General features: G+C 39.8%; 1 protein-coding gene across 5 annotated transcripts in view; it reads right to left on the minus strand.

Moving 5' to 3' along the window:
• The window catches only part of STK32A (serine/threonine kinase 32A), a 94384-nt gene that overhangs the window by 16086 nt on the left and 51655 nt on the right, over positions 1 to 26643 (minus strand). For 4 of the 5 annotated variants that reach the window (XM_025040740.1, XM_015598195.2, XM_006922954.3 and 1 more), the window contains 2 exons: positions 16510 to 16547; positions 10607 to 10696 (listed from right to left, as the gene is read on the minus strand). In XM_025040740.1, coding sequence (XP_024896508.1) covers positions 10607 to 10696; positions 16510 to 16547 — 128 coding nt within the window. The remainder of the gene's footprint in view (positions 1 to 10606; positions 10697 to 16509; positions 16548 to 26643) is intronic. The other variant, XM_025040741.1, reaches the window with a different exon arrangement.

A 26643-nucleotide genomic window follows, 5' to 3' on the forward strand; every position in this document is an offset into this window, starting at 1 on the left:
ATCAAGCTGTGGTTGCAACCATTAGCTCTGGAGCTGTGCCATCTGAGTTCAAAACTTGCCTTCATCATTTATTGTGACCTTGAACAAGTCGGTGACTGAGCTTGAGAACTCTCACCAATAAAAACAGAATGATAAGGCAGCAGTCTTTACAGAGGTGACAAATTAAGTGAGATAGTACATGCTAAAATCTCAGCACAGTGCCTGGCACCTAGAAAGTGCTCAGAAAATCAGGCATGCTTCTAGAGAGGTGAATATCCTTAATGGGAGTTTTAGCCCAAAGCTACATACAGTTGAGCTTCTCCCAGGTGACAGAATCTCACTTAGAGAACTCTGTATACAGTTGATGCAAGCCCCTGGTAGTAAGGTGCTTGCTCTGGACAAAGGAAATTGGTATGACATGGGGCCTGCACACACAGGCTTGCCCCGCCCAGTGCACTCAAGTTCTAAGTAAAATCCTGTGGACAGCATCCAATTGGAAACTGAATGCCCAGGACTGACCGTAACTGTAGGAGCCAGCTGTAGAAGGACTAAGCAGACCTCACTCCCTAGTGGAGTCACCTTTTATGCATCACTGTATCCTCTCTGTAAGCCACAGCTCCCCATACAATTTAGGAGATAATGGCCCTACCCCCTGGTACCCCACAGACTGGATGGAACAGGCCATCATTCTGCTTTCCCTTCTCAGTATCTCACAGCAAGTCATCTGAGATAGTCTCCCAGGTGACAGAATCTCACTTAGAGAACTCTGAGGGATAAATAGACCATTGTGCTAACAAAATACCTAACAGAATAAGCATAAACAGAATAAGGGGACGAATTCTGTCCTCTTGGACTGTTCTTGGAGTCTCTATGAATATCCTTTTGCTTTTCTACATATTCTGATTTCCAGCATTAAGACATTTGAATGTATATTCATTCTTTCAACAAACATTCATGGTGTGCTAGGTACTGAGGAATTTTGGTAGAACATTAATAAAAAACATAACATGCAAAGGCACAACAGATGGATAATTCTTTGAGCCTTCAAAGAGCTGAAAAACCAGAGCAGGAAAATAATGGGGGGCTTTTGTCAACCCTTTAGCGAGGGTACAAATAGAGAGGTGAGAGGGACTCAGCTTCCTTCAGAAAGCCATCGGGCATTTCGTTTGGTTTTTAAAGTATTTCTATACCTAATTTCAGAATAGAAAAAAAACAAAACAATTTAACGAGTAGTTAAAAGCAAATAAATGGCCAGGTGCTATGATGCAGGTCACAGAATAGGATCTTGACCCCACCACTGTGTCTTGTCCTGTTCACGACCCTGGAGGTAACCATTATCTTGAATTTATGTTAGTAATTTTGTTCCCTTTCTACATAGATTTCCTACCCACATATGCACTTCTAAGCAATACTTTCGTTTTCCTTGCATGTTATATATGTGTACATATATGTATATATAACATGCATGTGCACATAATGTATGTGTGTGTATATGTAAATCTCCTATGTTAAATCCTACTTGTTTCTTTGGTATCTTGCTTTTCTTGCTCAGGAATGTGTGTATCAGATTTGTCCTAATTGCCACACATAGTTTCAGTTTGTTCACGTTCAGTGCTATATGAATATACTGTAATTTACCTACCTATCCAATCGTTGGGCTATTTGGATTGTTCTCAGTTTGGGAGTATCATGAACAATGCTCTCGTGAATATTCTTGCACATGTAAGACTCCTCTAAGTCCACACATCTTTAGGGTATATTCTTGGGAGGGGAACTGCTGGGGATGGAATGTGTATCTTCATATACAACAGATAACACCAAACAATTTACTGAAGTGTTTGTACCAATTAACAATAGGACCAGTGATGTGTAAGCCTTCCTTTCGCTCACCTTCTTACCCACACTCGAAATTAACTCATCTTTTGATTTTTACCAGTCTAGTGTGTAATAGTCTTTCACTGTCATTTAAATCGTCATTCCTCTGATTACTAACAAGCTTAGCCACATTTTAATGTGTTTATTAGCTATTTAGATTTCCATCATTTGGTTTTCAGATTTTAAAACAACTGGAGAGTAGATTCTGGTCAGGATGTAAAAAAAGGCTCCAAAGCTAATTTATAATTTTAATGTAATTAGAAATAATAGACTTTACAAGAATAATTCTAAATTTGATTTACCAAAAATGTATGAATAACGAAGATTTTCTGAAAAAGCATAGAGAGATTTGCATCCCATGTAGTAATCTATAAAGCCACAAAAATTAGGATTCGAAAGCCACAGGATATAGGTGCTAATACATAAACATACAGAGTTTATGATAAACACATTTCAAATCAGTATAAAAAGGATCTTAGATAATACATGGTTTTATTTAGTAATCCAACAAAAAATAAAGTCGGATGGATCCTTACAGCATATCTTTAGTCAATATATAGCTAGGTTAAGTAAAAAATGAAACTATAACAATAATAAAAGTAAAAGGTAACTATTTCTAAAATCTGGAGGTAGGAAGGTCTTGCTAAGAACAGTATCAAAGATAGAAACTATAAAGTAAAAAAACTAATGACTCAATGATGTTAGAAAATAGACATTTATGCTAAAAATGCCATAAGAACAACAGCAACTAAAAAGTAGGAAATCATATTTGTAATACATATGATACACTAGAATTTAATATTCTCAATATGTAAAGGGCAAGAATTCTTTTAAAAAAATTAATTACAGTTGACATTCAATATTGTATTAGTCTAGGTGTACAGCATAGTGGTTAGACATTTTTATAACTTACGGAATGATTTCCCCAATAAGTCTTGTACCCACCTGCATCATACATAGTTATTACAATATTAACTATATTCTCTAAGCTGTACTTTACATCCCCATAACTATTTTGTAACTGCCAATTTGTACTTCTTAATCTCAATCTCTTCACTCTTTTCACCCAGTGTCCAAACCCCCTCCCATCTGGCAACTATCAGTCTGTTCTCTGCATCTATGAGTTTATGACTGTCTTGCTTATTCATTTGTTTTGTTTTGTTTTTTAGATTCCACATGTGAGTAAAATTGTGTGGCATTTGTCTGTCTTCATCTGACTTATTTCACTTAGCATAATACCCTCTACGTCCATCCATGTTGTTGTAAATGGTAAGACTTCATTCTTTTTTATGGCTAATATGCCATTGCATATATGTACCACTTCTTAATCCATTCATTTTTTGATTGGAGCATTGAATCCATTTACATTTAAAAGAGTTATTGAAAGGCATAATGTTCTCGCCATTTTGTTGTTTTCTGATTGTTTCTGTAGTACTCCATTCCTTATTGTCTTGCTCTCTTGTATGTTGTTGACTTGCTGTCGTGTTGTGTTTGGATTTCTTTCTCTTTAGTCCTTGTGTATGTCTTGTATATTTTTGATTTGTACTTACCATGTGCTTTGTATATACCAAGGTATGATTATAGCAGTCTATTTTAAATTGAGACACTTAAGTTCAAACATATTCTATAATTACTACCATTTTTACTCACCCCTCCATGTTTATGTTTTTGTCGTTATTTTTTACTTCTTGTGTGTTTATATTTTTTAATTTCCTGTTGTAATTACACACGATCATCCTACTTGCGGCTTTTAACCCTTGTGCTAGCTTTAGTGTTGGTTTACTCACTGCTTTTATTACATGTTTGCCTTTGTCAGTAAGAATATTTTTTTCTTTGTGAAATTTACTTATTCATATTTTTTATCTTTTTTTTCTTAAGTTCCTTTAACATTTCTTGTATTATTGGTTTGGTGGTAATGAACTCCTTCACCTTTTTCTCATCTGGGAAACTCTTCATCTCTCCTTTAATTCTAAACAATAGACTTGGTGGGTAATCTTGGTTGTTCATCCTTGTTTTTCATCATGTTTAATATTTCATGCCAATCCCTTTGGCCTGTAAAGTTTCTATTGAGAAATCAGCTGATAGTCTTATGAAAACTCCCTTGTAGTTAACTAACTGCTTTTCTCTTGCTGCTTTTAAGATTTTGTCTTTAATCTTTGGCATGTTAATTATGATGTATCTTGGTCAAGATCTCTTTGGGTTCGTCTTGTTTGAGACTCTCTGTGCTTCCCGGGCTTGTATGTCTATTTCCTTTGCTAGGTTATAGAAGTTTTCAGGCATTATTTCTTCAAATTGGTTTTCAATACCTTGCTCTCTCTCTTCTTCTTCTTTAGGTTCCCCTATAATGTGAATGCTGTTTTGCTTGATGTTGTCCCAGAGGTCCCTTAAATTGTCCTCATTTTTTAAAATTCTTTTTTCTCTTTGCTGTTCCAGTTAGATGTTTTCCAAACTGCCAATTCAGTCCTCTGGTTCCTCTAATCTGCTGTTCATTCCTACATTGCTAATGTAGTCTTCATTTCCATTATTATATTAATTTCTGATTGTTTTATTTTCTATCTCCTTTTTAATGTTTCCTATTATCTCTGTTGGAGTTTTCACTGAGATCATCTGTTCTTCCCCTAAGTTCACTGAGCACCCTTATAAACAGTGTTTTGAACTCTGCATCTGGTAGATTGCTTGCCTCCATTTTGGTTAGTTCTTTCTCTGGAGTTTTGTCCTATTTCATTTGGGACATGTTTGTCTCCTCATTTCGGCTGCCTCCTGTGTTTGTTTCTATGTGTTAGATAGATCTGCTGCATCTCCCAGTCTTAGTAGAGTGGCCTTATGTAGTAGGTGTCCTGTGGAGCCCAGTGGTGCAGTCTGCCTGTTCACCTGAGCCAGCTGCTCTCGGGATGTGGGTCATGTGTGCTCTTCTATTGTAGTTGAGCTTTAGTTGCTGTTGGCACCTCAGTGGGTGAGATTGACCCCTTAGGCTAGCTGGCTGTGAGGCCTGGCTGTGACTTCAGTGGACAAGCTATTGTGCAGGGGCTGATCCCATGTTGCAGGATTCGTTTCAGTGGGGCTCTGGCGCCTGTCCAGTCTGCCTTTTGGGTATGTCATTTGTAGAGATAGTTAGGTGATGCTCTGGTGTGGTCTGAAGCCAGCCAGCTGGTATGTTGGTTCTGGGGCCTCTTGGGAAGGGCTCCAATGCAGGCCAAGGTCAGCCACTGCCTGTATCCAGCCTGGGGCTACCTGGTAGGAGGTATAAAATGATTTTCAATTGGTAGCTGTCTGTGCTGGGCTTGGAGGCACCTCAGATTGGTTTTGCTGTCAACCGTAGCCAGCTACCACTAGTGCCAGGCCTGGGGTCATTGGTAAGAGGTACAGGGCATGCCAAGGTCAGCTGCTGCTTGTTTGGGGTTTTTGGACCTTTGAGAAATTTTGAGAAAGTCTGCAGCACAGGCTAAGGCTGGCCCCCTTGAGTGGGTTAGCTACTGAAAGAGGTTCTGGCCAGGAGTATGAATTCGGTGGAGCAGGTCTCAGAGAATCACCCGGCTGGGGCCAGAGCTGTGTTAACTGGGTTAATGGAGACTCCGACATGGTGCCTGCCTGCGCCTCCTGGACTCTGTGCGGGGAGGGCTCAACAAAGGAACAAAATGACGAAGAAAGCCTTCCCTCCAGCCCTTGCCCTGAAGCCAAACAATTCAGTTCTTCCCTATATGGCCCTGGTGCCTTTTGAGCTTCCCTCCCTTTGCTTAGGGTGAGCATTTGCAAGGGAGCGAGTCTGCACGGGCCCTTTAAGATGACACCTGGGTTTCTGGCTGGTGGCCATCTCACCCAGACTGACTCCCTGCTGTTTCTCACAGCCAGCTGTTGTGGGGACTCCTTTTCCAGGCACTAGTGCCTTGGGTTGGTGAACTGAGCGTGGGGCTGGGACCCCTGGCTCTTTAGCGGGGACCTCTGCAGCCGAAACACCCCTCCTGCTTCTTAACTGCCACATGTGCAGACAGCCCCGTTCGCATATCCATCCCTCCTGCCAGCCTCCATGTGACTTCTTCTTTATATTTTTACTTATGGGACTTCTGTCCACCTAGACTTCAGGTGGTTCTCAAGGGTGGTGATTCTATAATTTATAATACTGATGCAGTCATGGGAGGAGGTGAGCACAATGTTTACCTACTCTGCCATCTTGACTGGAAGTAGAAGAATGTTTTACATAATCATTGAGAAACAACAGAATAGGATGAAAGTATTAGCACCCTAATAGAAAATGGGCAAAGAACACGAACAAGAATTTACAAAGAAGTCAAAGAAATGTAATTTTAATATCATATGAGATACCATTTTCACTTACCTTTTCACGAAGATTAAGGTAATGATAATACAGTCCTGGTGAGGATGCAAGGAAGTGCATAGCCTCAGATGCTTCCAGAGCAAATGAGTAGAAATCAGTGTGAGCCTTCAGAAGGGAAATGTATTTATATACCCTTTGACAAGGAATTATTTGGGAATTTATCACAAGGAAATAATTAAGTTGCAGGACATATTTCTGCTACCAGGATTTTTATCACAAATGTATATTTCAAAATGAGAAACAACCTAATGTTCAACCATAAGAATGGGTTAGATAAATTTTCATGCAGCCCTCTGTTCTGTAGCATGTGACAATTAAAAACTATAGTTATACATATGGGCATGAAAAAAATAAGTGCTTTTAGTTGTCAAGACCCAGGGTCTGGAGTCGGAGAAGCCAGTTTCAATTTTGGCTGAAGCACGTTTGTGGATTGGACACAGGTAGCTCAGCAGAGTGTTAAGAGTTAGGGCTCTGACATCAGACCCTGAAGCCTGTATCCACAGCTTCCTCTTGGGCAGAGCTTAATTTCTCAGTCTATACATCTCCAGTGGGAATAACAATAGTACTTGCCCCATAGAATTGTATTTAGTTTAAAAGACGTAATACATGTACTTATAACAGCCTTTGGCACATAGAATGAGCTCAGTAATCGTCAGCCATTACATCTTCATCACCCTCTGTGTTCTAGGCAAGATATGTTTTTAGACTTGGGTTTAACTTTGTGCTCTACCAGTCACTTGCTGTATGATTATGATTATGTCACTTTCTCTCTAGTCTTGATTTTTTAAAACTATGAAATCCAGATAATACTAAAAACCTATTTCATAGAATTATTTTGAGAATTTAATAATACAATAAATTTTAAAACAAAGTGCTTGGGATATAATAAATACTCACTATACAATACCCATTATTGTTGTGATTACATTAAAAAATAAATTTAAGGTACAAAAATTCAGTATGACCCAACTTTTAAAAAAATGTTATGCGTTTGCATGTGTAGATAAAATGTTCTGCAAGGAAATCGTAAATACCTATAAGTAGAGGGATTAATCGAATATTTCCTTTGCTTTCTGCATGTTACACATTTTCTATAGTGAATTTGTTTTTTAATTTGGAGAAGAATGTTTTCATTGGTTAATCTCTAAGTGATCTAGCTTCTGTTCATTCACAAAAACCTCAGAGTATGGAGAAAGAAGGGTTGGAGTGATGGGAGGGAGCACGAAAGTAGATTGTGAATGGAAGGAGGGTAAGAACTGACAGACTACTTGTCGCATTTCCAGAGCCAAGAAACTCCTTCATAATATGCTCAGCATCTCATTTTAATAGATGTCGTATATCCCTATAAACTTCACTCAGTATTGCATCCTAGTGTTCTTTCTAGATTTTTTTTTTCTTTCTGGTTAATTGCTAATTAGTATCTCACAGGAAAGCTATGAAATGAGTGCTGGCGGATGTCTGTTAGGTAGATTTTGACAAATTATTGGGAACATAAGTTTTAAAAAGAGAAAGCAGCCTTTTATGCATGGTATCTCTTAGAAAGATTCCCAGCCAAAAATCAAAGCCAGGGGTGACTTCTGGATAAAGAGATAAACAATGACAGACATATTCAATTTTTAATGAAACAAGAAACACTGCTAATGGTTTGGCCTACCTAAGTTGGCTTATAATCATTTAAGAACCACAAATGACATTTAAAAAAAATTCTCTATCTCTCTTTCAGGGAAAAGCTTGATTTTCTAAAGTCAGAGCTTGATTTAAATCTTGGCTTTTTCAATTACTAGTCATGTAATCTTAGGCAAATTACTTAGCTTCTTATTCTCCTCATTGTTAAATGCTGATAATTATAGTCTGCTTTACAGGGTTGTCGAGAAACAAATAAATGAGTAAATGAATGTAAAACATTTAACACATTGTCTGGTCCACAAAAGGCTTTCAATAAGTGTTAGTAATTGTTAATTATAAGGGTGAAGATGGAGAGGCACAGAGAAACTTGACCAGATTCCAATTTTCAAGCTCTGGATATTGTGAAAAGACTAGAAATACCAATTTAGAGGTGAATTAAATTATACGGATATTGTATTTAAAATTACTGGGGAGAGAAAAGAAAGGTGGCCTCCCTTTACTCCTCTCACCATGGAAACCAGGCCCAGAAAACCCAGATGCACATTTTCCGATTTGGCTTTCAGAAAATAGCCCTTAATATGGAAACCCAGGAAACCTGCGGAATTAGCTCATCAGACCAGCAGGCGCGGATAGTCCTTTTCATCATTTGAGGACTGTAGGTCTTAGGCAGAAAATAGACTGAATTATACGCGTCCATTATTTTAGTAGTGACAAAGATTTGTTTCCCCCGGCCAATAACTGGAAGCTAGGAAATTCGCAGTTGTTTGAGTCTCATTTTTGCCATGGAGGATTTCTTTCTCTTGGAAGGTGAGGTGGCCCCACATGTAGGGGTTCTTTTCTCTCCTCAGTTACACGGGGAAGAGAATGAAATAGTAAAAGAAAATGATATTGCCCTTGCCCTTGATTTCAAGTTTAGATATTTTGCCTGTGAATGACTCTAACCATATCTAGCCAGTGCAATTCATTCCACTCCCAACTTAATCCCACCAGTTTAACCAGCAACATCTTCTGCTTTAAGCATCATAACGAAGTCGAGTGGAAGCATGTCATTTTAATTCTCTCCTCCGCTGACAACTGTGCAGTAAGTGTCTAGCCGTCCTTGTTTGCTGACTATGGGCTCACTTGATGATAGCTCATTCTGTTGCCTAATAAATTTTACAGCCTTTCGCTTATTAAAACATTTAGTTTAGATACTCTAAAATTCAGTTCTGTGAACTTTAAAACTAATATCATATCTGATTCAAAGCTCCTCAACGTCGCTAGCCTGGATTCCGCCGCATTGGTGTGGGGATGGACGACAGTCTGGTTCTCACACACCTCCTCTCTTTTCCGAGAAAGTAGCACTCGTTTTAGAACACGGAGAGAGGAGTAGTGGAGGCACAGGGATCCTAATGCAAATGCCCCGCCTGCCCCCCGCCCGCCTTGCCACGGGGCGATCCGTCTTAGTTGCTTCTAAGAGCTGACAGGGCTCATGGTCGGCTGCAGAGGTTCTCAACCCGGACTGCTCAGCAGAATTACTAAAACAGCATTCACACCACTCCGTGTTTCGGTGTCACTTCTGGAGAGATTGTCACATAGTTGGGCCCTGTTGGGACTAGTGGTGTCTCCAATAAGCCATGGTGACAGGAGACTCCTTCTCTACCAGGCTGTATCCCCTGAGCACTGGCGCTGGACCACATCCTCTGGCTAATCCTCCTCCCACCCGCTCGCCCACATACCACCGCCTATCTCTGTCTCCTATTGGAGTAGTTCCCGGCAAGACTTGACTCCAAACTCATTAACACACAATGGCCAGCTCAGCTCTGTTAACTCAGGGACCAGTGCCTAAGCAGACATCAAGCAGAAATGACACCAGGCATCTCATTTCCCACTCACGTGCAGGCTTTACAGATATTTCTCTTGAGATTTGACTCACCTATCTTAGGAGTAGCAGGAAGAGGGAAGGAAGAAGTCCCTCTTCCTGAATAGTGTATGCCCACAAAGGGCAACAGATCTCCCTTTTTACTTCTGGGGGTGCATGAGGCTAGGGCTATTTATGCCAGAATGATGTCTGCACAGAGATGGCTGCCTCTAACAACAGAACGTAGGATTTGTATTAATTTGTTAATACAATGAAATATAAGACCTAGTTGACTACACTCTGGGTGAATTTTAAATTTTCAGGCAAAACCCAGTTCCTCATCTTTAAAAAAGAAGAGAACTCATGGGATGGTTGTGATAAAATAAACATTAAAATTATAACTGGAAGGTACTTTGTGAACTTTATAGTCCTCTGCATGTAATGCAGTATCATGTCAATAATGGTTATAATAATGCTGTGTTGCTAATTACCATCCTACTTATTACTGCATCTTTTCTATTTGGCTCTTTTTTTTTTTTTTTTTTAATCTCACTAGAGGGTAAGCTCCATGGGCTGGAGACCTTGTCTGTTTTGTTCACTACAGAGTCACCCACACCTGGTGCTAAGCACACATAGGCCATTAGTCGATGTGTTTTAATGTACTTTGTTAGGAAGTGAGTAGAAGCTGTCCCAAATAACTCAACAAATAGTGTTTTCAAAATGTAATCTGTTTCCCCCTTGAGTCAAGGTCAGATGGGGTGCTTGCTAAATGGAGAACTGAGGCTCACCTCAGACCCATGAAATCAGAGGCTCCCCAGGTAAAGTCAGAGGGGGGCTTGTCGTTTTTTGCTGCAAGTCCCTACAGATGAGTGGACCCTTAAGCAATGGCATCTACAGGAATGAAAAACAAAAGCCTTGCTCTTAGTCATGACAGCCATTCCCAAAGCCCATACCCATGTAAGGCTTGGTGCCAGCCATGGTGGTGATCCGCCTCTCCTTGGGCAGCATCGCAGCGATGTTGAAGTCTGTGATGTGCACATGCCCTGGTGGGAGAGAAGGACCACAGAGAGCGTTAAGTCCATTCAGTCCAGTGGCACAATCATGCTTCCCGCTGAAAGCATCTGGAGCTTCGTCTGTAAATTTTTCTATGCATTTGGGTTGCTGGCAGTGAAAGCTCAATTATTCTGTCTTGAAGACCAGTATGGTCAATCAGGAACCCTCCAGCAGCCAGAACATGATATACAAAGATGAGTCTCTGTAAATCTGTAGTTCAACCTCAGAAAGTTTTAACTTTGGGGACGAAGAAGCAATTTTTGTCTGCAACATTTTTAAGTTGGTATAAACTGTGCGTATCGAGAGGGAAGCAGCCAAGTGTTATTTGAAATGTCAAATTTCCAAGGGTTTCTTATGGGATCTTTTTTTCCTAAGAGACAAACACTGTCGCTACAAAGCAGATGTGAATGCAGACACAGCAGGTCCTCAAATAATGTTGTTTCATTCAACGTTGTTTTGTTATAATGTTGATGAGAAAAATGGATTCCCAGCTGGGTCCCCTGTCGGTGTGGATTTTATACCTCTCCCCATGTCTGCAGGGGTTTCCTCCCACATCCCGAAGATGTGCACGTGAGGTGAACTGGCGTGTCTGCGTTGCCCCACTCTCAGTCAACGTGGGTGTGTGTGAGTGGCCGTGGGGCAGAAGGGTGGAAGGGTGCCCTGTCCCACCCTGCACCCCGAGCTGCTGGGGCAGGCTCCAGCCAGCACACCCCTGAACTGGAATAAACGGGTTAGGAAATCATTCTTACTTATTTTTATTAATCTTTCTTAAATGTATGTATAGCTCACATTTATTTCAATGTTTTGTATTAGAAATATATCGGGTCATTATTTAGAAGTGTGGTGATGTTTTGTGACCGGAAATATGCTGTAGGAATTTAACTCTTGTTTATATCCATTAGCCTAGAGTAAAATTGGTTTTATTATATGTTGCCGTGCTCAAAGTTGTGGTTTTCAAGAAACTACCATCGATGTTAAATGAGGACTTACTCTATTTCTTTGCTAAGAGTCCTCTTCTCCTCCTTGTTTTTCCGAAATATCATTAGCAGTTTTTGTCTGATAGTTCAGGTTGTCCCTTATCGATCCCTAACACAATATCTCATCAAGGGAAAGCAGGGGGAAAACATCAAGTTTTATTTATAAGGAAGTTGTATAAAGAGTTCTAGCCTGGGAGACAGCGTCCTGCCCTGAACTCTGCCCCTAATACATTGTAGACTTTCAGGCCCATTCTTGTTTTGAACCTGTTTGTTTTTATTAAAAAAAAGAAAAAAGAAAAAGAAAGAAAGAATGGGTGGACTAGATGATCTCTAGAATCTCCTTCAGCTCTAACATTCATGGCATTGGAGTGCGGGTCTAACACTTCCGTTCAATAGCGAGCAGGCCCTGCAAAGCTCATCAGGGCTCTTGCCCTTACAGCAAGGAGGAGGAAGCGGGCAGCACCAGAAGCTCAGGCAGACAATTCGTTGTGTTAGCTGTTGGCGGGAAACTCATGTGCACTCAGAGGGTCTTGCGTGTGGACATGTCCATTTGCATGTTGCTGTGGTCTTGATGAGAGGTGGCTGTAATTGGAGGGGATGTCATCTGATTCTTCTTCCTCATCCCACAGGCCACTCTCCTCCTGCCAAATGTCACTATCTACTCTTTGATAGCATCCAGTCTGCTACTAAAGATAAATCTCACTGCCTTTATTGCCAGGGTTTGTTTTGTGCCAAAAGTGTTTTTGTGTTTGTTTATGTGATGACATTTTAATGAAGTAAAAGCAGCACTCATCTAGCTGCAAGTGGAGGTTCTACTGCCTGAGTGGTACCAACAGATGATTTCCATAACTCACCCTATCATAGTACATAGGTGGGCTCAGTTTTTCCTTTCTCACTTTCTCTGCATGGGTCATGCTCAAAGCACTGGGTTGGTGGTTAAAAAGGTTTGATACAAAATAAGTGAGCCTAGAGACTTTGTGGTTAAGAGCCTGTTCTCTGGGGTCAGATATTCGGCTATGTTACTTTAAGAAGGTGACATATTCTCTCTGTGAAGTTGGGATGATGATAATCTTCTCATGAGGTTGTTAGAAAGAACAAACGAAATAATGACGGTGGACGGTGGAAGATAGCTCAGCATTTGGCAGGAAGTAAGTGTTCAATTGTTGCTGTTTGTCATGATCAGAAACTCCAGTGTCACAGAGAGTACAGTGTGTGTGTGTGTGTGTGTGTATTTAAAGATGCTGCCTACTTGATGTTTAGGCACATTTTGGGACTCTGCAAGGGAGGAACTGTTAAGGTAGCAGGCTTGGTTCTTCCTCACACCCCTGGACTGTGTTTTTGCCTTTCTCTGTACCCCGTGGGATGATATTAAGAAGCTTAAATTATAGAGGATGTCATAATTGTCATTTTCTCAGATATACCAGGCAGACAGTATTGTTCCTCTGGTTACAGCATTTATTTACTGGACAGTTTAAGAAAAACACAAGAATTTTAGATACTTTGGAAATGATAGAATTGGACGGGGTACTTACATTGGTAGAATATGAAAACACATATCAGGACAATTGATTTTGAGCCATCCAAGATCTAATGACTTCTTGGGCTCTGAACTAGTGAGTGAGACATGTGAGGAGAATGGCAGCATGTATGCTCTAAATTAAAAACATGTTTAAAGTCAAATTCTGATGTACAAGCAATTTCATTCATACCATGGACAGATTCTCCATTCTCTGAAAGGATTTAGCTCCTTTCAATATGAAACTTTCCTGACGAATATGAACCATTATGAGTCAGTAAGAATAAAACAAAGTTTCTGCCTGCTGTTCAGTGGGGCGCTGAATGGAAATATAAGCAATGTGGTGTATACACAGGTGACTTAGAGGGACGGGCATAGGAGGCAAATCAGAAATAGGCACTCATCCTTCATAGCTGCAAAAATCTCCATGTAAGAGGCGCATAGGATGGCCCTTCAGGGGTGAAATATTATAAATGTGGATGGAGAGGGCACATGAGGGTTTCAAATATGAGACATGGCAGATCACAACAGAAGATCCTCCAAAAGGCAGGCACTGATTTGTGGTTCTGCAGATTCTCACAAGAGCAGCTCTAGGCAATGAGCTCAGGATGATGGGTTACCAGGAATTGATTTATTGAAAAGTGATTAAATATGCTTGCCGAACAATGCCTAAAAGACTTAGTTTTTCAGAATCTGAATAAGAAAAAAGTAAATAACCTCAAATATTATTTTCTCCCCCTCCCCACCGCCCCCCGCAAAAAAGAATTATTTTCACCAGAAGATCTCAGGACAACGTTTAGAGAATAGCTCTCAATCTTGTTTGTTTGCTTCTATCCCATTCAAATATCCATTCCTTCCCAAAGCAATGCTTCTCTTATTAACTGCAGTGACTCTCAAGCTGAGTTCAGGATGGGAGCATAATACAGAAAAGCCCCATCTTAATTCATTGTCCAAACCCAAAAACTCGAGAGTGAAAGGGGTCACTGTAAATCGTACACAGAGAGGAGGTACAGTTGGGACTGTCCTGCAGGCCGAATTGGGTGACTGCTCACAGTCTCTAAGCCCCTGAGCCCCAACCCCACCAAGAATAAAACACCCTGAAGAGCGGGTTTAGCTCCCTGCACACACGAAGGAAAGCAAAATGGGCATCGACATTGTAGTTACCTGAGAATTAGGGTTCAAGAAAATTGTTTAAACACAAGACCTAACACACAGACACTCAGAATCTTTGGTGTATTCCTTCTGGAATCAAAATAATTCTTTAGTTCAAGACAGGTACATACCCGGCGTCTCCTCCCTCTATCTGATACAGACAAAGCCCCATAAAACAAGATGAAATCGTCTAAGCTTCTCTAGGAGAGAAGCCCCTACTGCCTCATGGGCTCATATTGGTATTTAGCTGTACTGAGTGGTTTCCTTGTGGCAGACACTGCAATCAAGCACTTATATATAGTATGTCAGTCTTTACAGTGACGCTAGAAGTAAGTACTCCTTTCATGCCCGAAGAAACTAAGGTGCAGAAAAGTTTAGGGAACCTGTTGACACTCTCAGAGTTAGTAAGAGAATAGGGTTTTGAACTCAAGCAATCTGGCTGCAGAATCCGTGCCCTTAACTACAGGATTAGTAGCTTCTAAGGGTGCTTAAACTAGAGGATTAATTTCTTTCTGAACCTTTCTCCTAATCTACCATCACCAAGCTGACAAGACCATGAAGAGGAGAAAGAAGCTGAATGAGAGAGAACAGGATGAACTCCTGGTTAAAATAAGATAAAACCACATCTGAGTTCCAAGATTAAAAACACTGTTCTCTGAAATGGAAAGTAAATCTTGAACAGGTTTTGGTTGTTAAGACCTATATATCTCCATTTAGGGCCTCAAGAAATGGAGGAGCAATATATTGTACACAAAGAAACCAGGGCAGGTTGGACAGAACCTCAACTTGGGTTCTGCTTGGCCAGACAGCCATGTACCTTTGTAAGGCTGCAGTGGGCAGATAGAGCACCCTTTTCTAAATTGTGCAAAGGGGGCCTCTGCAGGTTTGGGGAGGCCCTCTTCACAACTGCGAAAATCTATAGAGTTTATTTGCAACAGAGGGAGAGAGAGAAGATCCTGCTTCCTATTTAAGGCAGAGGTGGCTGGTGAAAGTCACCTTCATGCTAAGTCTCACCATTGCTCACATTTCTGAAATACAGAGAATCCGTTCCCAAATGTCAGAAGCAGTAAAGAGAAGGAAGAAATAAGGCGTTGAAAGAAAGTGGAAAAAATCTTTTTAGACAGTCTATAAATAAATTATGACCCTGAGCTTTGAAATTAGAGGCCATACGCAAAAGTGTTTCTTAGCCCTGGGAGCACAGGTGGGGGCTGGCAAATCGGTTTAAAATGCGACTGGGTAAATAAATAATGAGCAATGGATGGTACTTGGAGTTTCAGTCCGTCTTACAAATCCCTTCTGTTAAAGTCAAATGAATAAGGAGCTTTGCAGATTTATGATTCATCTAGCAGCTTTCTAAAAACAAGGATCTTATTGCCACTAACATTTATAACTCGCAGGCTGTGTGTCCTACAGGTCCACTCCGATGCACCAATAAATCCAAATGCACATTAAATATTAGGAAGAGATTAGATACATTTAATCATTGCTGGCAAAAGCTTGTTCTATGAGACATCTTTAATCAGTGTTTTTTGAATTTCAGACATTCATTTTTCACCTTCATGGTTTTTGCTGTATCCCTATATCACGTTCACAGCTGGGTACCACATATACCATCATCTACCTTACGTTTTTCTTTAAACTGACTGCTTTTTAAAACTGAAAGATCTTTGAACAGAAAATGTGATATCTCCTCTGCAAGTGTAAAACCTTTTGTGCCTCCTAAGAAGGAAAGCATAAAAGTAGAGGCAGTGAAAACAAAATAGTGTCACCAATTTCTAGGGAGATGCTATTGCCTGCCAAATGCTCTAAGCTTGAGGCCTGTTCTGTCTTAATGAGAAAAGGGAGATGATTGTTATAAAGATATTAAGGCAAACCAGCACCAGAAAACTATGGCCATTTTCTTGAAATCAGTAGGAGTGGAAGAAAATTGAAAAGAGAATGGCTTTCTCATTATGTAAATTCAATGTTATTTAAGGATGTATTGGTGCACTACGCCACTGCTATAAATACTAGAGTTCCCCCATATTGTCCCTCCCACTTACAAAACTCAACTGAAACAAGCAAGACACCTTTTCCACGTGTCATACTCCTTTGCAGGGGATAATCGATTTTGTTCTACGTGCAAGTCATGGTGGTTGCAAACAAATCATCTACTTACCATGTTCATCAAGCAAAATATTGTCAGGTTTCATATCCCTAGGGGAGTAAAAAGAAAAGAGAAAGTTGCTCATAATAAAACAAACAAACAGAACTGAAGGGGGAAAGGGAAAATGCTAAAACAGGGTTGAAATAATACACTAGCTGCCCCCCCCATCACTCCTAATCTCATTCAGTTCCCACAGTGAATCTGTGCAACAGTTACCATTAACATACCCAATTTCTAGATCAGAAAACTGGCTTAAAGAGGTTAGGTAACTTAGCCCAAGGTTAGAGCTAATAAATGGAAGAATGAGGTTCTGAACACAGTTCTCATTCAAAAGCTCCAACTCTTATTTCTATAGCATATGATGTCTAAGCATGTAAGTATCACTCCATAGGGTCATATGGGGCATTTAAATTGTCATGAGGTAGTAGAACTAATTATTTTCATCTGTGTAACTCCGGAGTGAACATAACCACTCTATACAATAAAAAGAAAAGGTCTATAATGTGATCATATTTTAAACTTGCAGAGATTAGAATATTTTTTAGGATGACGCTATAATTCTCTAGTTACTTAACAAATATTATTCCTGGGGTAGTTTATCAGAAGATTTGCACGAGTCTTCCCTGCTTTTGGTAAGATCCTCAAATCCGTAGGAGAAATCCAACGAAGGGAGTAGTTCGATGATGAACCCTTAGGGGAATGACCTAGAGAGTTTTCAAAATTCTCCTGAAACAACTGTTACTGTAAGCGGCACTCCTCAGGCAGAGGACAGCCTGGCCATTTACAACAGCCCTTGCTCCTCCACTCTCAGGATTTTACTGTCCCCTCCCCGCCCAATGTACCATGAACGCCCGTCAACCTGAATTCGCAGAACCCATTAGTGAAGAAATTCTGAAATAGGTTTTGGGAACACATTTTCAGGCTACTCAAGTGGCTTTTATGTCCCTTGAATAAGACGACCTTCGTCTTTGACAGACCGAGATTGTCAGAGTCCTCTTTCCTTGAAAATATTAATGAATAACAAACCCTTTACCTACAAGTAGAACTAGGCACATGCCACACCCAACATGCAGGTGCATGGGAAGCCCCATGAGCTTTGAGTATCTTAATTAGTTTGTTAGGTTCCGAAAGTTAATTCTGGATTCATAAGTGATCATCTGAAGCTGTGGCAAATTTTTCTCTGGTGCAGGGTCCATTTGCTGAAAAGATACGAATGTAAGGGGTTTTCAAATTGCATGTTTCTATGGCTGTCTTGTTTCTCAGTATTTCAGATTCTACCCCAAGCCTTTGATGAGTCCCATTATTTCAAGAATTATCAAGTCCAAACTCACTCATAAAGGCCCTTTCATCATCTGGCTCCTGTGTTCCAGCCACATAGAAAGACGTGGAATCCCATGAATGCTCCCCTGCCTCCCTCCACCTTCTGCTATTTCTTTGTTGGAATCAGAGCCCTCTCACCTGTGCACCCAGACAATACCAATTTATCACTTAGCTCATATCTCAGATGCCACTTCCTGCAGGGAGCCTTCCCTGATTCTCCAATTCTGAGTCAGTGGCTCTCCTGTGTGTTCTCCAGGGTATACTTATTTCGTAATAACATTTATCACACTTATGTTTATCTTTTCTCCAACTGGATTGTGAACTCCTTGATGTCAGGGACGGTTTCTAGATTAATGGCATACTTCATCACCCAGGCTCTCATTGCCCAGTGGGAAGTTAAAAAAAAAAAAAAAAGACTAAATGATACCAGCAGAATTTCTAGCGCACTCAAGGTTAATCCTAATAGTATCTACCAGAGTGCTATGATACCACCGAAAATCTACAGTTTAAAGCTTGAGGTAAACCAGGTGTTAGGCTCTTGCTCTCTTTCAGACCAGCATCTAGTGAGCATCGGTGTCTGCCAAGTGAGGAGGAGGCCCCGGGGAGCCCTGCTGAGAAAGAAGACACTCGGGTGTGGCAAGATCAGCTTAATGATTTGGTGGCTGAAATTTATGAGGGCTCGCTGGGAAAAATGAATTGCTGTGGGTCAGATACTTCATGAGCTTTCTGTAAATCCCTGAGCATCATTTTTCTTACTTATTAAAGCCACATATTGTTATACCCACCACTTTCCCCAGAAACTACCTTGATGCTTAAGAATAATATAGATATCAGAGAGGTACCAGTTAGTTTCATGTGATACTTCTTACTTCGATCTTATATGCATTTATTCATTAAACATTTACTTTGATAAGTCACCAAGCTAGGACCTAGGAAACATAAAGACAAATGAGGATGGAAGGAACAAGGAAGTTTCCAAGAAACCATGCCAAAAGGTTTAAAGTGGTAAAGGGGCATGTTTACTACTAGATTCAGAGAAAGATTATGAGGAAAATCTAAGACAATTATAAAAGAAAAAGATTTTTAGTATAAAAATAAAATCGATAGGCATAGAGTCTAAGTCTATAGTTTTTCCAAAATGTGATGTAGTAACTTCTAAGTCACTACAGGGTAAATTGCGGTATGATAACGTTGTTTATTCATGTACTGAGGGAAAGAAAATGAAAACAAACCTGTGTGCTAAATAAAAATTTCTGCTAGAACAAGCTGAGATTTTCTAGTTCTGAAATTTAGTACCACTTCCTTTTCAATCTTCTCAAATAATCCTAAATATGAAATAACTTATGCCAAAATGTTTCACTTAAGGGAATCTATAATATAGTTTCATTTAAGGTCATCTATAATATGCTTTAACTTGGTGGTTACCAAACCCGGATATGTTTTGACCAAAATGGATTCTGTGACCAAGCTCAGTCCCACAGCCATCAAACTATCTGTAAGCAGGCTCAGGTGTCTGTCCAAAAACAGACTCTTCTAGGACCCTTTTGATGTACAGCCATGTTCGGAAATGACATCCAGTTATTGTCCAAATCCAAAAATATCTGATTTTAAAAGATGAACCTCTTAAAAGCTTATCTATGGATGTAAAGGCGTCGGAAAAGTATACCATCACTCTCAACAAATTCTGTGGTTAAAATATATATGGCGGTGTCTTACAACCTACACATCATTAGCAGGTAGCTAGTGAGTTTCTGCTCACTGTTATTTATCATTCTTGGTGATTACAACGTCTGTGTGGATTTACACTTAATCCCTTAGCTTCTCACTTCCCTGACTTTCCTCTAATAAGGTTTCGATTTATCCCACTCAACTGTTTCCTTATTCCCATCTCCTTAGTCATTCTTTTGTCATTACTCCAGCCTACCCCCTGGCCAGCATGACCTTCTATCAAATATAATTCCCAAACTGGCACATCTAACATACCAAATTCTCAGAGAAAGGAATCTCTTCTGTATTGTTCAATGCTCTAGCTCCCAGGTTTATAAAAGTACCCAGAACAAAGGAAGTGCTGAAGTAAATATCTGTAATAAAAATTAGTAAATCTGATTCCTTGGCTTCTTAAACGTCTGGAATAATAAGTCATGTATTTATTTTTCTTTTAAAGAAAGAAAAACGCAAAAACAAAAGAATAACAATCCTCTCCCTCACACCCCCCCAAAAAACCCTCTATCTCTGTCTCTGCCACATGCACTGTATTTACTGTTGGCTGACTAAAAATTGATTGTTTTTAGCAAGCGAGTGATGTACATTAGAGTAAGAGTGATAAAGAAGTGATGTCTGCACAATTTGAGCCTATCATTTCAGAGGGTTCTATAGAATTTGGGGAGTGGGAAAGCGCAATTCTAGGAACACACATTCTGTAGAAATTCTTCGCTGCATCTTGATGTGATAAAACAGAAAAGGCTATGTCCTGCCGAATCAGTTGATTCTTTCTGTGGGAACTAGAAATAGAGTGTGCAAATACAGAGCTCCCTGTGACAGAGTCCAAGGCGGAACTGATATATCTGCTGTTCTCGCTTGAATGACTTTACAAGACATTAGCAGAACTTAATAGGCTAATTACATCCCTTCACTATGCCTATCCTGGAATCAAGTTGCTCATCTTGAAATCTGATGTGGGGTATTGTGAGAACAGGGAACAAGAAAATCAGTGTATCCAAACCAAAAATCAACTCCTTCAGTGTCCCACAGCTTTCTGACAGGTCTGCTGTCTGGGTTTAATTCTTCGTTACATAGTGTTCTCCTAGACTGGGTCCTCTCCAAGTTCTTAGGGGAAAAAATATTATACATATAATTCTATTGGTCACATAAGCAAATCTAAATTAAGAAAAGCGTGAGGTGGAGGTAGGCGAATGTGAGGGAAGATTACAAGCAAAAACATAGTTTGGAACAAGAGGCAGAAGTGAAAAGCTGATGGGTTGGATTATTATGGTCCAAGTCTCATCTTCTATCTCTTTCTTACCAACTAGATGATGATGCCTCTTTTTTCTTTTTTTATTGATACATAATTGACATAATGTATCATTTAGGTATATAACAATAATTTGATCTTTGTGTATATTATCTCCACAGGAAATCCAGTTAATATCCATCACCATATATAGTTATAATTTTTTTTCTTAAAACAACAACTATGAAGATTTACTCTTAGCAACTTTCTGGCTACCAAATTTTTTCGTTCAACCCAGCATTTCCCAGTTTGTTCAAAGGAATATGAGTTACAGAAGCCATTACAAGGAAATGAAGTAATGGGACTGAGGGTTTGCAGGCATCCAGTGAATATTGCCTATAGACCTATATAATTATATAAAATATAAAAATTAAATTATTAAAATGTAAAAATGTACAAAAATATACATAATTACACATTTGTATATTCATTTTAGGCAAAACTGGCTTTTCATGGATAGCCTTGATTTTTATTTGTCATTCTAGTATACTTGGCCCAATTTCATTGTATATTAATAATTAAGGTGATGAGGGCAGTGATTTTTCCACCATGAACATGTCATACGGTATCCCTTTATGAATTCGGGTCTCTTTTCCCAAAGTGTCACTCAAGGCACTAGCTCACTCACCATGTCTTCTCCCACGGCCTCTGAATTTCTCCTCACTTGTCCGTAACAGTTTAGCTTATACACCCAATCAGCAAAACAAAAGCTACATTGTTCGACCCTCATCCCAGGGTCTCTTCTCCAGCCCACACAGCCTAAGCAACTTATTGAGATATTCATCCAACAAAGATATCTTTCTTTGGTGGTGTGGGAGGGGCAGTAGGGATCAGGTGTTTAAAGACCATCTGGTGAAAAAAGATTAAAATTCTTCGGTAAAGACTAGCTGAGAGAGTTACAAAGAACCATTTAAGTCAAGATCTAAGAACTCTTAACAGTCATAGACTTCCAAAGTTGGCATGAAATACTTTAAACATTTTAAATGTGACATGGATCTTGTCATCGAGGCTGAACAAGCAATACATGCAAGCGAGGAGTGCAGCAGAAATCAGCTGACCTTTAAAACACCTCTGAGCCCTGGCCCTCTGTGAATCACCCAAGCCTTCTCCTGAAAGAGGCTCCCTGAAAGCCAGTTCTCACTGATTTACCAGAGGAAAGCAGCAGTATCCACATTTTACCAATACAGAAACGGAGATGCAAGACACTGACTTGCCCATGATCACACAGCTCACAAATGGCAGAGATGGAATTTAAATGTCAGGTTCTTTCCACTATTACTCACTTGCTTCTCTTCGATAGAATGGCAGCTAGGTTCCGAACTCAGTGTCCTTTTAATTGGCAGGGTCTGCCCATGTTGATAAGGAGGGTCTCCATGTTCAAGGAGAAGGAGGGCCATGGCCATAGGAAGAGGTGTTTGAGGACGGTCAATAAAATTGTTTTAAACTGCTGTCCTTCCCATGAGTAACGAGAATGGTCATAGCTACCATTTATTGTCCACGCTCTGGCACTTGTGGAGGGCACTTGATGGGCAACATATCCTTTAATCCTCACAACAGCTCCATAACTTAGATGTTACACCCACTTTTGCAGATGTGGAAGGGGTGACCCAGAGAGTTAAAATTACAACCATGTGCCACAGAACGATGTTTTGGTCAATGACAGGCCGCATAGTAATTGTTCGACTTAACTTTCAGAAAACATTAAATAAGTAGAAAGTGTCGGGTGTAGGAAGAGCGAGATGGTGAGAAACTGAGGAGACATTGAGGATGTTAAGTAATGAACAGTTGCTTTCAACTACCATTGAACCATTGCGATGTAGTGATAGTGATAGATTTCACTTAATGCAACATGTGAGAAACCAGAATAAGCCCTTTAAATGCTTTACTCCAAACTATCCTCAAATGACTTTATGAAATGGGTACAATTATTATCTCTCTTTCCTAGATAGGACCATAGAGAACTGATATAACTATTCCAGTGTCATCCACTATTACGAGAAGAGTCAGGACTCTGATTTATGTTTACCTGATGCCAGGAGTGATATTTAAAACACCTGACAAGGCACAAACACCAATCAGTAAGAATCCTGAAGGCCATTGATAAAATACCAGTAAAACAGTACCAGTGGGCGGCGACAAAACAGAAGCTTCATCTGACCTGAGGCCTTACTCACTAGAGCTCCAACGGGCAGCAGCAGGACCATGCAGACAGTCATTAGGCTTTTTCTTGCTCTAATGTCTAGAATAGCTAGTGGGTTCCATTCTCCACCACGTCCATCTTTATGTTTGTCCCACTCTCTGTGAATGCTGAGCCCACATCTCCAAACGGATAACAAATTCAGATATGTCCCTTTCTGACTGGTTCTGTATTTTCACTGAAGCAGAGATAAGAAATAAGGGTGAGCTAGAGTATTGGCTTGGACAGACTATGATATAGCCTTGGCTCACCTTGCTCATGGCTCCTCTCTCACATATTCAAACCACAGAGGCCTCTGTTCTGCTCCAGGACTTAACATTAATTTCCACCTTAGATCTGCTTGTCCTGCAAGTGTTGGCTCAAATGCTACCTACTGGCTAGGTCTTCTTTGAGCACTATGCTAAATACCCTTCACCCCCAAACCCGTAGATCCTTGTTTATTTCCCGTCAAGCACTAAGCAATCTGTAACTAACGTGATTATTTATGTACTTAGTTCCTTGTTCATTGCGTCTCTTTAACTAAACTATAAACTCTAAGAGGACAGAAACCATGTGCCTGGCACGTAAATAAGTGATCAATACTATGTGTTAAATGACTAAACCTGAAAGAATGACGCTTAAGCTTCGTACTAAAATGTGTGCCAGGCAAAGTAAAATTTAATTTGGACCAAGTCACTGGTTGCATATTAACGAAACTCTTAACCCTTATAGAAATAATTAAAAGCTCAGTGCAGGTTAGTTAAATGTTAACCTGTAAACACGCAGCTCTTTGCCTTTTTCGTATGGGTTTTCACAAATGGGTGGCCTTGTGTGAAAAGCGCACTTCGAAAGCTTCTTTTGAAACTGCCTGCTGCATAATACAAAGAAGGCAGATTCTCCTGTTTTCACAATGTGTAATTCATGCTCATTCATTATTCGGTAGCTTGGGAGCAGGTGCTGAATAGAACATGTCAACCTAATACCCTCATTACTGCATTGTCATTTTGTTTTTGAGGCTTAAGTGGCCCTTCTGCTTTGGGAATGAGAAAAAAAGAATATTTGCAAGGGCTTGTGAGCTACTGAGGAAAGATTCAGCAAAACAAAAGGAAGGGGCATTTTCTTAACCACTCCATAGAAAACGGTAGCTGAAACCCAAATCTATCATCCCACTGCAAGAAACAGAAAATATCAATATGTTGAAAGGAAAAAAGCCACCTTCAAGTGAAACATATACTATATAAGTAATCAAATAATCTATAACTATTTTAATTTTCTCATACCAGACTTGCTGCTTTGATAAACTAAAAAAGGCTTAACTTCCCTTTTAGATATTTAAAAGCAGAACAAAACACCTCAGACCAGAGAAATGTTACAAAAAGCCACAGACAGCTGAAATATTTCATCAAATCTGAAATATAGAAGTAAAGATAGTCTCTGGGCAACATGAAATAGGTTACCACATAACTAAAGCTAATGGACTTGACTTAATATTCTCTTAGGTTACTTTAATTTTACAAACCATTCTAACGAGTTTGGTTATCTGATCTCCCACCTCATAATATATCTGAAGCAACATATTAGGAGTGAAGACAGAAGCTGCCCTGAGTAGCACCTGCTAAAGTAGGGAAGACCGAAATCTTAGCAGCTAAGAAAACTTTAAAAACGTACAGTATTAGTTTGCTAAGGCTGCTATAACACAGTACCACCAATTGAGTGATTAAAAAGAAAAGCAGAAATATATTGCCCCCCCGCCAGTTCTGGAGACTAGAAGTCCACAATCAAGGGACCTGCTTCCCCTGTAACATGTAGGCGAGGGCCCTTCTTTTCTCCTTAGCTTCTGTTGGTTTGCTGGCAATCGTTGGCCTTCCTTCTAGGATTCCGTTTTCTCTTGGAGTTCTCCCTGTGTCTCTTCACATCATATTTCCTCTGACTGTGTCTATCTTTGTGTCCAAATTTCTTCTTTTAATAAGGACACCATTTACATTGGATTAGGGCACACCGATGAACTGATTTTTCTTCAATTACCTCTGTAAGGACCCTATTTCCTAATAAGGTCATATTCTGAAATAGTTGGAGTTAGGACTTCAACATATCTTTTTGGGGGGAATACGATTTAACTCATGATACCAATTGAAAGTATATATCTAAACTAATGATTGTTGCTATTGAGTAAACTGTACTAAATAGCTCATCTAACTTTGAGGATGTCTCTTATGTTCATTAAGAGTGAAACCAAGGGAGCCTGATATGAAGAGAGTCTTTGCATCAGATAATCCTATTTTCATATCCTTAGTATACTCACTATATGACATTGGGCAGGTTACTTCACCAGATCACGATATTGTCAACTATCAAAAAAAGCAGTGTGTGAGAAACACTTAAAAGCCCAGTGCCTCGTTCTTGGTATATGCATAATAAACGATAGCTCTCCTTAAGTCATTAAGAAAATGACAGGTATACTTTGTACTATAAATTAAATGATTAAAATGTGGGTGAGCAGAAAGGAGCAAACACCTTCAGGAATTAAAAAAACATCTCTCTAGATAACTCACTCCCATGGGCTTCAGAAAGCTGGGGTGTCACTGTTGGCAAGTTCACTCATCAGGAGCTCATCTCAACGAGCACTCAGTGATCGTTGACTAAAATGATTAGCTGCAAAAAGATCTTATTTTTTTCCTAAGAATTTTCACCTCAGGAAAATAAAATGTGACTTTCAAGATACCACAGTGACTCGGAAAAGAAGATGAAATCTCAGCCTAGAAGATCTCTGACTGCAACAAACTGAAGACTTTGGTTAAAACAAATAATTTTGGTTCACAAGTGAACTGCCAGTAAGACCGTGATTAGTAAATGTGCTAATAGCTGTTTATCACACCTCACTCTCACACAATCTTTAGATAGTTCACTACTGTCATGCAGCCTTCTTGGAGAGAAACGGGTACGTGGTAGGGAACAGAGGAACAATGAGATCACACTTTGAAGAACATCCTACCAGGGATGAGAGGAAATCACCCTAGACTCGTAGGCATGGAAAAAGCATTCCTGATCATCGTGTCAAACCTCTTCACTGCTTGCTTGACAGGAAAGTTTGGGGTTATGTTTAAGGTCATACAGAAAATTGGTGTCAGATGCTGGTGTAGCATAACTTGCATAAGTACCAGCCCCTGAGTATGCGCTGGTCATGCAGCTTGCTTCTAAGCAATATTATGTGGCAAAGGTGATGGGATGTCACTCTTGTTTTATATATAACTATATATACAATTGTATATAATATAATACACTATTTCACTGAATAACTATACACTATTTCACTGAATAACTATATATACAATTATATATAAAACAAGAGTGATGAGATGTCACTCTTGTTTTATATATAACTATATATACAATTATATATAATTGTTATTCAGTGAAATACACTATCTTGCTAGTAGATCCTCTCTAGCATCTTCTCTCTTCACTGAATTTGAAGAAACAAGCTGACATGAGTCCTGTAGCCACAAAGAAATGAATTCTGCCAACATCCTGACTGAACTTGGAAGCAGACTCTTGCCCAATCCAGCCTCCAGAAGAGAACCCGGTTCTAGCCAACACCTTGACTGTAGACTTGCAGAGGTCGCAGCTAAAATGTAGCTAG

Source organism: Pteropus alecto, unplaced genomic scaffold (assembly GCF_000325575.1).
Source record: "Pteropus alecto unplaced genomic scaffold, ASM32557v1 scaffold78, whole genome shotgun sequence".
Lineage (NCBI taxonomy): Eukaryota > Metazoa > Chordata > Mammalia > Chiroptera > Pteropodidae > Pteropus > Pteropus alecto.